This window comes from Syngnathus scovelli, chromosome 22 (assembly GCF_024217435.2).
Source record: "Syngnathus scovelli strain Florida chromosome 22, RoL_Ssco_1.2, whole genome shotgun sequence".
Taxonomy (NCBI): Eukaryota; Metazoa; Chordata; class Actinopteri; order Syngnathiformes; family Syngnathidae; genus Syngnathus; species Syngnathus scovelli.
In genome coordinates this window covers 25,754-36,731 of record NC_090868.1, presented here as the reverse complement: position 1 = coordinate 36,731, position 10,978 = coordinate 25,754, and the positions used below count along the sequence as shown (strand labels likewise).

Sequence of the window (10,978 nt, the reverse complement as noted above, 5' to 3'; positions counted from 1 at the left end):
GTCTTTAGCCGGAAGTGAGGTAAGGGCAGCTGTAGCTCGGATCATGTTTCCGACTCTAAATGTTTTGTTTATTCTCTTGGGTTGGCAAAATTAATGACACGACTCAGGTCGTTTGCGGCAGTGGCGCGAGCTCGTTTTTAACGTTCCGGGTTTCGGTGCACGCAAAGTGTGCAGGCTGTAAGGGGAAATAAAGTTTTCGCAGTGCTTCGTGACGTCATTTGTTCCGCGTTGGCCTGGACGTGGCAAGGAGGAAGAGGAGGAGGTCTAAGCTTCCAGCGAGTTTCGGGCCCACGGTTGGACCATTCGCCGAAACCCAACATCTCATCCCGGACGAGGACAAGTCTTCTTGCGACGCTCGTGTCAAAATGGGGCTGACGATCTCTACGGTGTTTGCCAGGCTCTTCGGCAAGAAGCAGATGAGAATCCTGATGGGTGAGTGCCGCTAAGCTAGGACAAGCTCAACTGAGCTAACTCGCTAGCTGGCGAGCTGTTAGGCTTTCCGAACCGGTGCCGCTTGTGCGCATCAGACTGACTTTCTGACTCGTGTGCGTGCGTGCGTGCGTGCGTGTGTGTGTGTGAGACAGTGGGCTTGGACGCAGCTGGAAAAACGACCATTTTGTACAAACTCAAGCTAGGAGAGATCGTCACCACCATTCCGACCATCGGTAAGCAGGCGCGCCTGACGTCGTCAAGCTGGTCGAGCGCTCCGGCTTCCCCCCACGTTCAAGCAAAACGGCCCATAGCTCTGACAGATTGTCAGATTGCTCGCTCGCTTTGCTTGTCCTACCTCACACTTGGAGTCTGCAGGAAGTGACGCCCACCTGCCGTCCCAATGAGATCAGGTGCAAGTGCAAATGGAGAAAGGCCGCAACTCGGTGACGTCCAGCTTTTCCCCTGTTTCAGGTTTCAACGTGGAGACGGTGGAGTACAAGAACATCTGCTTCACCGTTTGGGATGTTGGCGGACAGGACAAGATTCGACCTCTCTGGAGACACTACTTCCAGAACACTCAGGTTGCGCATGCACGCGCACACAGCACACACGCACACAGAGTTAACTTCCATTGCCCATGCGTGCAGATGTCATTTCCCAGGAGGACCGTGAAAGTCCTGGCAGTGTTGTAAAATGGCCGCATTGTCACGAAGAGGCTTTTTGGTGTATGGCGAATCCGAGTCGATACCAAAAGCCACATTGTCAAGGACCTGCTGAGCACGTGTGATGTCATTTTCAGTTGACAGCAAGTGACTTTTTACAAGTAATTGGACATGAAAACATTTCAAATTCATTGGCCATCAAGTATCCCTTTCAGAATGTTGCTCTGCTGCGCTTCTGACATTATCGGAACTAATCTCTTAACGCATCTCGGACACAGCCAATCGTCTTCTCGGGCAATCACACCAGACAAAAGCTAGTCGGCCGTTTGACGTCTGTGGTGGAGAAGGGACCGTAAACTATTTGAATTTGCTACCTCGCACTCGCAGGGTCTGATCTTCGTGGTGGACAGCAACGACCGAGAGCGAGTGGCCGAGTCGGCCGATGAACTCTCAAAGATGGTGAGTGTGCCGAACGCGCGTGCGGGGCGACGTAGTGTGCCCAGCCGTGTAAGCCGTGTCGCGTTGCTTGCGTTGGCAGATCCAGGAGGACGACTTGAGGGATGCTGTCCTGCTGGTGTTTGCCAACAAGCAGGATCTTCCCAATGCCATGGCCGCCAGCGAACTCACCGATAAACTGGGCCTGAACGACTTGCGCAGCCGCACCGTACGTATGGAGGTTGGCCTTGCGAGTTTTGATTTGAAAGGCATTCTCTAAAGACCCCCCCCCCCCCTTGTTTCTCTCTCTCTCTCTCTTCAAGTGGTACGTTCAGGCCACCTGCGCCACTCAGGGGACGGGCCTTTACGAGGGTCTCGACTGGCTGTCCAATGAGCTTGCCAAGCACTAAGCAAGGAGGTGTAGAATTTCGCTGGTCTGTTTTTTTTTTTTTTTTTTTAATTCTAATTGCGTCAGCGGGAGGCAACTTGTCAAACTTCCGTTCTTCTCTTCTTGCATTCCTCGTGTTTGTTTTCCTCCGCATGTTTTTACTGAGTCATGTGACAGAATGGTCAAAGAGGGCCGAGACTCGTAGCAATGGCGCCACGATCCCCGCGGCCTCGTCATTGATGTGAAATGCAATAAAGGCCGTTTTCTTTGCATGAGGAGTCATGTGATCAAATACTACATTTTATTGATGGACAAACAAGCGTCAACGATTGGAACACAACATGGCGTTGACTTAGTGATGCTACACGCTGATGGGGTCCTGCTGGTTGTGCTGCCGTTTGACCACAAAAACCTTCTGACCCGAAACGGTCACGGTGAAAACAAAATCCTCCAAGATCACTGAAGAGACGACGAGATGTTAGCCACACTAAAAGCTAGCCAACCACTGTGCGCACTACCTGACATGCGTTTGAAGGGCACATCGGCCGATCCCGCCAACCGGAAGCGACTGGCCGTGCGAACCATCTGCATGATCACTCCAGCTGTGTGCTCATCATTTTCCAGCTCACCTGAAGACTGACACACGCACGCACACACAAAGTCAATCGAAAAGCCCTGCAATGACTTCCTTTTCTCTCGTTGAGCAAATATACAACAGTGGGGGTGCCAGAACATGTATATTAAAAAGAAAGCTTATCGTGGCTCAATTAAGCTTGCTTTCATAGTGGAGCGATTGGTCGTACTTTGTCAACATTAAGCCACGTTACGTCTGTTAACATTGATCAAACATTTTAGTGTCCCCAGTCAGTCAGCCAGTCAGTCACGTGTCCACTTGCGAAAGTTTGCTATCTTGCACGTTGACTTCTCAGCTACTTGTCAATCTCCTGACATAACTCAAATGACAAAAGGGAAGCATTTTATTAAACGTGTCTGTCGGTCACTCACGGCCAGAACGCCGTCCTCGCTGATGACCAGATAGCCGAGCTGGTCCGGAATCCGCTCCAAACCCGCAGTCAGCGCTGCGGTCGTCTGCAACGACCCAGTGGACGTGAAATGAGGCACGGCGACCCACTTGGCCGTTCGAGTGTGACATGAAACGCGCAAGAATGACTTTCGGCTGGCAAACTCACCATCCTTGCTTCCGTGTCCTATTTACAAATCCACTACGACGTGGGCCCTGTCCAAACCCTCGCAATTCCCTTGCATGCGTGCCTCAATTGCGCGCTTCCGTCCTGGCTACGAGTGCGTAGCGTGTCCAAATTCACCCAAATCCTTTCCCGCCGTTGTTACACACTTGATCGATGCGCCCTCGGCGAAAGTGTACTAGCCGCACTTCATTGCGGACTGAAGCAAAACACTGGCGACGTTCGGTAAAATCCCCGTTCCGGTTTAAAAATGATTTCAAGCAGCAAAACTGCCCCCAAAAAAAGGGCCTGTCGGCGCCATATTTGATGACACGGATCCGAATGGCGGCAAGTCGATGACGTAACAAGCACTATTCAAAGAGCTGCGGTTTTCGCACACTTGTATGCTCAAAACACTTCTCCAAAGTGCGCACTTTACCTGATAGAGTGCGAGTATTTAGTGGTGACACGTTTGGGTTCGTTCACTTGACCGCGAGTGCTTTGCCCCAGAGTTGATGCTGCCTTCAAGTGGATGAAGATTGGAAATTACGAGTGCGTTGTCTTCTGCTTTTGTGCTTTTGTTGTCGCAGTTGAGGGAAACATGGCATTTACTGTCGGGTGTTTTATTCCTTGTTTTTATATTCGCCAATCAAAACAAGTTAATCAGACATTTGGTTAACTGCTTTATATGACAATATGTATGTGTTTTACGTTGTTATATGAGTTGGTGTCCCCCAAAATAACAAATGTCGGCATAACGGATTTCTTTTTCAACCTTTTACTCAAACACAAACACATTCGGTATAGTAACACCATCAACTACAATCCAACAAATACAAAATTAAAACATCAGTGTCGGCATAACGTGTGTCGGCTGGCATAGCAGCAACGCTGTCTGTCGCTCACTCGTGAACCTCTCTGTACCTAATAGCGTGTCCGAGTGACGTCACAGATCAAACAGCCAACCAGAAAGTGGGGGTGAGGGCGGGTGTGGGACTTCTCACTTTCCGTGAAGCTTTGACCATGATTTTTCCCTAATGAAGTGGCCTGTGATTAATTACAAAAGAAAATGGCGGTGTACCCAATGGAGTGTCCAAATGACGTCACAGATCAAACAGCCAATCAGAAAGTGGGGGTGAGGGCGGGTGTGGCACGTTTCACTTTCATCGAAGCTTTGACCATGATTTTTCCCTAATGAAGTAGCCTGTGATTAGGTACAAATGAAAATGGCGGTGTATGCACTGATTCTAAAGATTCAGTTCACTTAAAAAAACTGGAATGCACATCACTTTTCCGCACGTATGGCATGCGTGTCTCTGCTCGTGCAGGCAATCCACGACAGGGGGCGCTGATTAGCTGACCGTCACATGATCTGCGACGGATGTGCAGGTCAGCTGACCGTCACATGATCTGCGACGGTAGTACTGGTCAGCCTACCGTCACGTAATCTGCAGCCGATAGCTCGTCATTTTGGGTACCGCTAGTTTCTCGCCTTTGCCATCTTCGTTTTTGCGCGATGGCCGGCCGCGGGAAGCTGATCGCCGTGATCGGCGACGAAGACACTTGCACCGGATTTCTCCTCGGCGGCATCGGCGAACTCAACAAGAACCGAAAACCGAATTTCTTGGTGGTGGAGAAAGACACGAGCATCACGGAGATCGAGGAGACCTTCAAGTAAGCGCTGCATTTAGTCATTTGATCGACGATGACGTGACGTGCTTTTGGCGTCGTCGGCATGAAACTGGAGTAGAATAATGCGACTGGTTTTGGTGTGAAGCGGCCAAACATTAATTTGCACTCACGCACGCACGCACGCGCGCACGCCTGCCTGTGAAATGAGAAGCGTGTTGCCTTTTTCGGATACTTTTAATCACATTGAACGTCGTTCGTGTATCCCCCGAAATACTGTCAGGTAGAAGTTGTCCGTGACTAAAATGTCAATGACATTGCGACCAAAATGTTGTCTTTCTTCATCAGAGGCCCAAACCGTCTACTTCGACACAGCTATTGATTGATGCACGTACTTGAACATCCAAGGCGAAACACTTTTTAGTTATTTTTATTTTTTATCATAACCTACCTTAGATTTTAAAAAAAAACGTTCAAACATAAAATATCATTAAGACCAAATTTTGGGAAGCACTATAACGGTGCAAGTAGCAAAAGGAAAAAACAAACCCCATAAACGTCTGTTAATCATGCAAATATACGAATTAAATGATGCTTTCTCTGTATAAGCAAACATCAGTAGTAATATTTTTGACGATGATGCCAGCAATCCAGCAATCGTTGAATGTAAAAATGGAAATCGTGACTGGGTTTCCTAATTTGAGTCAACATGTAAACATTTGACTGCGGCTCTGCTCCAGCAGTATATCAATGTAATTTTGCTGCAAGAGTTGGCTTGTGACTCAAATTTCTGCTTGTTTTGTCATCATTGTTTATTCTGTGACTCAACGACTCCAATACGGCCCTCGCCGCCTACGCCATTGGCTCCTTGTAAAGTGACAAAGTACATGTACATTTCTTTTTTCGTGGTGCGTCAGGGGCTTCCTGGCTCGCAACGACATCGGCATCATCCTCATCAACCAGTTCATCGCCGAAATGATTCGCCACGCCATCGACGCCCACATGCAGTCCATCCCGGCCGTGCTGGAGATCCCGTCCAAGGAGCATCCCTACGACGCTTCCAAAGACTCAATCCTTCGGCGGGCCAAGGGCATGTTCTCGGCCGACGACTTCCGATAAAAATAACCGACCCTGCGACTCTCCCATATTTGGTCCTTCTGGTCGCCGGAGCTAAAGTGTGCTCGTTTCGTCATGTGTTGTGTTATAAATGACCACGATAAAGTCTGATCAAAATGGTGACTTTGGTCTCACTTGTGGATATTCTCCTTCATTCTGTTCTCAGGGTATGAATAGACGGCAGTCGGACCCCACTTACCTTCGGAGACGTTGCAATGCGTCGTTGCTATTGAAACGCAAAAGGTCTCTCTCGCCCAGCATATACCGTGAGCGGGAGAGCCTCGTCATGGCCCGTGAAAGTCCAACAAGCGCGTCGGGTCCTCCTTCCCCTCGTCTCGTCCTCCTTCCCCTCGTCTCGTCCTCAGCTCGCAGGCCCGGCCCTATTGTTTCCGGGCATTTCCGGCGCGGCCGTGTCCATCGTTCGCACGATATTATCCCGACGCAAGCCGTGGCTTCGGTGTACAGCCCCGAACGGAAGCGGCTCGCTAAAGTTTTTTTCTTTTGTTTAGTTTGAGCCGACGTCGGAAAGAAAAAGAGCGAGATATCCATGTCGCTCCCGAGAACAAATATTGACTCTGTGACCTTTGGCCCGGCGGCAGACCTTACGATAAGCTCAGAACACGTGATGGCGCCAGCTCAGGCGCTGGTGTATAAAAGCCCGAGGGTCGTCGGCTCCGTTCCACACAGACTCGCGCCCCGCCGCCGGAGCTATGAAGTGGCCGCTGGTGTTGGCAACCGCCATGACATGCCTTTCGGCTCAGCCGCCTCGACGCTTGACCAGGTGACGCCGGACGTTAGGAATGAGAGCTGCTCGCTCAAAGCGGGCTGACTGGCCTTTTTCTTCTTCACAGAGATGCCGAGACTCAACGGCTGCCAGAGCAAAACGAAACGCGGTCAGTTCACGTTCCGTCATCTTCGACGTGGCTCACTTTTCTGTCTCGTTTCCTTCATCGTCTTGCGAGAATGTCAACCAGACACTTGGAAGTCACACTTGTGCACCGCTGGATGTATCTCATCCTATCGTGCAGACAACCGAATCCCAAAGGCCGGGCTCATTGGTAAACCTTGAGCTGATTTATTTTTTAATTTTTTTAATTATTATTCGACCCCCGACGCACGCCCTGTGCGGCCCTCGCAGCCTCGTCACTTTAACTCTGCCAAAATGTTATATGCAAGCAGCGATTTTGCCCCCCAACCCTCGGTGAAGGCCTTTGCACTCGGGCCTCACTGGATGCACAGTATTCACAAACAATAGTTGCCTCGATTCAGCCGGTTACGAGAGCCTTAAGACCGCGAAGCCAGGCCAACCCGGTGGCTGTGGCTTCGGAGCGATCGGCACCACCGACTCGCGACTCGCTCGCTCCTTTCTCCTCAGCAACTCGTCAAGCGTGATGGGCGTCACGTCAAACGCGACCTCCGACGACACGTCGAAGCTGACGTCGCGGGACACATCCGCGACTCCGTGGCTCATCTTCAACTCGACGTCAAACGAAAGCGGGCGCCTTTACCGGTGAGTCGAAAGAAATGTTGCACATTTGCCCTTTTGGTTCCCGTTTGTGGCCGTCTTGGAAAGTCACCTATTGACTGGCACCAGGCGGTTCCCTTCCGTGGGCTGTATGCTGCCCACCTGCTCCGTCACAGATCTCGGGTCCAAGCTTCAAGTCGGGGACGAAACGGCGGGCGGCTCCACGCTCGACCCGGAAGGGTTTGGGAAGAAATGACACCGGGCGACCTGCTCCCTCCCCCCATCTTTGAGTCGTGTGTTTTGCTTGCACAGTTGGCTCAGTGATGTTTTGCGCATTGGAAACTGTTTGCTGCATGGCCATTGATTGATTGATTGATTGATTGATTGATTGATTGATTGATTGAAGCGCTCCATGCCAAGTTGATTTGATCCTCAAGTCACCTCCACCAAAGTGTGCGTGCTTTGTGGAGAAATGGAGGCATCGCTAAGAGCTGTTTACTAAATGTGAAATAGTAGAACATTGAAATAAACACAAAACAAGGCAGAAAAATCCTGGTTGACATTTTTAACGCTTGCAAACATCTGAGGACCTCTTCAAGCAAGTCATGCCCACGGAAGGGGGGGCGGAAGGCTCAGCCAATCGGAGAGCTGCCACAGCACAAGGAAGGGCTTCAGAGAGGGGGAAAGTTGTTGACAGCTAGAGCGGCCGCGGCGGCGGCGGCAGGACTTTGGGAAAGCGCGTCTCAAGTAACATCTCGGCACCAGGACGACGACGACAGGTGAGCTCAGACACCTTTTCCGGTCCGTCAGCTCAGCCTGATACTGAAGCGCAATGCCTTCTAAAAGTATCGTGGCACATTCTGCGCTTCGGGTGTCACTTCCTGAAGTAAACGGGGGAGGGAGGTGATATGATGTGAATATTCAGCGCAGTAAAAGCCAAACAAACCTCTTCAGGATCAGCATGAGCAGCTGATGACCGACGTCCGCCCGCCCGCACTCCCTCCCTCCCTTGGCAGATCATGAGCGCGCAGGGCCGGAGAGTGCGCTTGAAGCCTTGGCTCGTGGCTCAGGTGGACAGCGGCCGTTTCCCCGGCCTCCATTGGGTCGACTGGGAGCGCCGACTCTTCCAGATCCCCTGGAAGCACGCCGCGCGCAGCCTGCCGACGACGCATCAAGAGGAAAGCTCCATCTTCAAGGTCTGACTGACTCCGGCTGGCACGCTGTCGTTTGTGCTCGCTTTGTCATGCGTCTGAGTTGAAAGGAAGCTCGACGGCATGAAAGGACAAGTTTCACTTCTCTTTCTTTGAGCGTCAACTTCTTGTTGGACCGAAACCGCCGAGGCCATGTTAAAATGTGATGTGAGACGACTTCCTCTTCACCCGTCCAGGCGTGGGCGCTGGAAACGGGCAAATTTCAGGAAGGTGTGGACGAGCCCGACCCGGCCAAGTGGAAAGCAAACCTGCGCTGCGCACTGAACAAGAGTAAAGAGTTTCGCCTTCACTTTGACGGCACCAAAGAGACGCCCCTGCAGGCCTGCAAAATCTACCAGCTTGTAGACTCAGGTCAAGTCTTGCCTTACTCCAGGCTTCCTTTTTCCATGTCATTTTCGCTTGCTCCAGGGAGGCTGCCTTCCTTTTTCAACCTTCTTTTTGCCTGCTCAAGGCTTCCTTTTTCAGCCTTCTTTTGGCATACTTAAGGCTTCCTTTTTCAACCTTGCCTTTGCTTTCAGATGCTGCCGCCGCTGCCGCCGCCGACGACGAGGTAACGGCACGTCGTGATTGAAATTCATGTTCTTCACCTCCCTAACGTGGAAATTGCCTTTCAGATGCCAAACGTGACAGAGCTGACCATCGGTACGTCAAGTCGGCCATGAGCGCCCCTTCGGTTGTCAGATGTTTCGGGATCTTTTCAGACGCCGGGATCTGCCGCCCGGCCTCTTTCGTGCCTGTCCTGTCGCCGCACGGTGATGCCAACCGCTTCCGGGAATCCGCCGTCACCTCCGAGCTCCCTCGGCAGGACTTCCAAATATTTGATGAGGTTGACCGCCCGGAGGCGAGCAACGAGGTCCGGGCTCAAGTGGACTCTGCAAACCTGCTCGCCAGCATCCCGTGTGAGTGACTGACGATGCCCCGGGACATTTACGCCGCAAAGCCGACGCAGCAGTGTCCTCATTTGTTTTTGCGCTGCCGCAGCAACAGATCTGGATCTGAAGTTTCAGTACCGCGGCCGCTCCATGGGTTCGCTGACCGTCAGTAACCCCCAGGGCTGCCGGCTTTTCTACGGCCAGCTGGGGCCCGACCCGCGGCAAGTGGACCTGTTTGGACCTGTCGACCTGCAACAGGTTTCCTTCCCGGGGACTTCGGAGATCCTGAGCCAGAAACAGCGCCAATTCACAGAGGCCCTGCTGAGCGTGATGGATCGCGGACTCATCCTAGAAATCTGGGAGCAAGACATCTACGCTGTCCGCCTCTGCCAATGTAAGGTGTACTGGTCTGGACCGGGCGCGCCCCATCAGGGCGGGCCCAATCAGTTGGAGAGGGAGAGGAGGGTCAAAGTGTTCAGCCTCAACGACTTCCTCCAAGGTGACAAACGCAAGTCTTGAGCTAGTGATTGCTGCGCCGCTTCTTCTCCGAAGAGGAATGGATAAAAATACAACTGATTGTGTCCAGGACTGATCTTGTACCAGAAGGGTGAGGCTGGGAATTCCCCCCCTTACGAGATCTGTTTCTGCTTCGGGGAGGACTGGCCCGATGACCAGAAACCAAAAGAGAAGAAACTCATTGTGGTTCAGGTCAGTGAGAGATTGTCTGCATCTGCTGGGAATCGCTTGCATTATTCTTCCGTTTGTTCTACGCTGTATCCAATGGCCGGGGCCAATGCTCCGCAATCAGTCACGCTGAAGAAAAGCTAAGCCCAGCTAAACTAAGATAAGATACGCTAAGCTAAATTAAGATGAGCTAAACCAAGCTAAACTATGCTAAGCTACATAGTAAGTTAGCCCAGTCATCCATTTTCATTAGTATACTTTATCGTTTTTAGCCACAAAGAGGTATCATTTCATGACTGAGACTCAGAACCAGGTTGAGTTTAGTTGAGTCCCATATTGTATTTCTCACATGCAATTGTTTTGCCTCCTATTCAGGTGGTTCCGGTAGTGGCTCGAATTCTAACAGAGATGTTCTCAGGTGAGCACAGCTGGTCCATTGATAGCATCCGCCTGCAGATCTCCAACCCGGATGTAAAGGACCAGACAGTGGAGCAGTTCAAAGAGCTCCAGAGACTCCTGCAGAGTCAAAATCTCCAAGGACCCTGAACTGCCGCCATCCCCCGACAAGCGCCACTCACAGCCCCCACGCCTGATCCAAGCTAGGAGATCCATCCGTACCACACATTCTTTGCAAGAGAGTGCATTTGGATTTGTGTGTGTATTTGTGCATAAGGTCGATGTTCATTTCAAGATCTGATTCTGCAGCTCAATACACCCTTTGGCTTTTATTGACATGACTGTCTTGCCTCATTTGGACTTCAAGAATGCAGGAATATGTAAGTATACATATGTATACATATGTATGCATGTACGTATATACATGTATACATAGCTACGTGTGTATACGTCTTTATATACCTATGTGTACGTATGTAAATATGTATGTATGATCGGATCGTA

General features: G+C 51.1%; 5 protein-coding genes and 1 long non-coding RNA gene across 7 annotated transcripts; 4 read left to right on the top strand and 2 right to left on the bottom strand.

The window, feature by feature from the left end:
* Window positions 1-220: 220 nt before the first annotated feature.
* On the top strand, window positions 221-2,189 carry LOC125992461 (ADP-ribosylation factor 4). Its single transcript, XM_049761526.2, has 6 exons — window positions 221-432; window positions 585-665; window positions 904-1,013; window positions 1,482-1,553; window positions 1,633-1,758; window positions 1,853-2,189. The coding sequence occupies exons 1-6, from the start codon at window positions 366-368 to the stop codon at window positions 1,937-1,939; spliced, it is 543 nt and encodes a 180-aa protein (XP_049617483.1). The 5' UTR covers window positions 221-365; the 3' UTR covers window positions 1,940-2,189.
* A 15-nt stretch (window positions 2,190-2,204) lies between these two features.
* On the bottom strand, window positions 2,205-3,460 carry lamtor4 (late endosomal/lysosomal adaptor, MAPK and MTOR activator 4). The gene is made up of 4 exons (XM_049761529.1): window positions 3,108-3,460; window positions 2,923-3,006; window positions 2,436-2,553; window positions 2,205-2,376 (listed from the first exon to the last, which is right to left on the bottom strand). The coding sequence occupies exons 1-4, from the start codon at window positions 3,108-3,110 to the stop codon at window positions 2,279-2,281; spliced, it is 303 nt and encodes a 100-aa protein (XP_049617486.1). The 5' UTR covers window positions 3,111-3,460; the 3' UTR covers window positions 2,205-2,278.
* A 1,030-nt stretch (window positions 3,461-4,490) lies between these two features.
* Window positions 4,491-5,969, top strand: atp6v1f (ATPase H+ transporting V1 subunit F). Its single transcript, XM_049761528.2, has 2 exons — window positions 4,491-4,775; window positions 5,648-5,969. The coding sequence occupies exons 1-2, from the start codon at window positions 4,618-4,620 to the stop codon at window positions 5,847-5,849; spliced, it is 360 nt and encodes a 119-aa protein (XP_049617485.1). The 5' UTR covers window positions 4,491-4,617; the 3' UTR covers window positions 5,850-5,969.
* A 526-nt stretch (window positions 5,970-6,495) lies between these two features.
* Window positions 6,496-7,861, top strand: zgc:193726 (uncharacterized protein LOC561161 homolog). The gene is made up of 4 exons (XM_049761527.2): window positions 6,496-6,627; window positions 6,698-6,739; window positions 7,222-7,356; window positions 7,441-7,861. Exons 1-4 carry the CDS (start codon window positions 6,557-6,559, stop codon window positions 7,565-7,567), a joined length of 375 nt encoding a protein of 124 aa, XP_049617484.1. The 5' UTR covers window positions 6,496-6,556; the 3' UTR covers window positions 7,568-7,861.
* Window positions 7,862-8,400, bottom strand: LOC125992466 (uncharacterized). The gene is made up of 2 exons (XR_007489646.1): window positions 8,258-8,400; window positions 7,862-8,192 (listed from the first exon to the last, which is right to left on the bottom strand). It is a non-coding gene; the product is annotated as an uncharacterized lncRNA (long non-coding RNA).
* On the top strand, window positions 7,945-10,810 carry irf5 (interferon regulatory factor 5). Of its 2 annotated transcripts, none has more exons than XM_049761523.2 (9): window positions 7,945-8,090; window positions 8,266-8,507; window positions 8,699-8,873; window positions 9,041-9,072; window positions 9,137-9,164; window positions 9,224-9,421; window positions 9,510-9,893; window positions 9,981-10,102; window positions 10,454-10,810. In XM_049761523.2, exons 2-9 carry the CDS (start codon window positions 8,331-8,333, stop codon window positions 10,622-10,624), a joined length of 1,287 nt encoding a protein of 428 aa, XP_049617480.1. In that variant the 5' UTR covers window positions 7,945-8,090; window positions 8,266-8,330; the 3' UTR covers window positions 10,625-10,810. The 2 variants fall into 2 exon arrangements, with proteins under 2 accessions (XP_049617480.1, XP_049617479.1); XM_049761522.2 differs by having other exon boundaries at window positions 7,946-8,090; window positions 9,504-9,893.
* The last annotated feature ends 168 nt before the right edge of the window (window positions 10,811-10,978 follow it).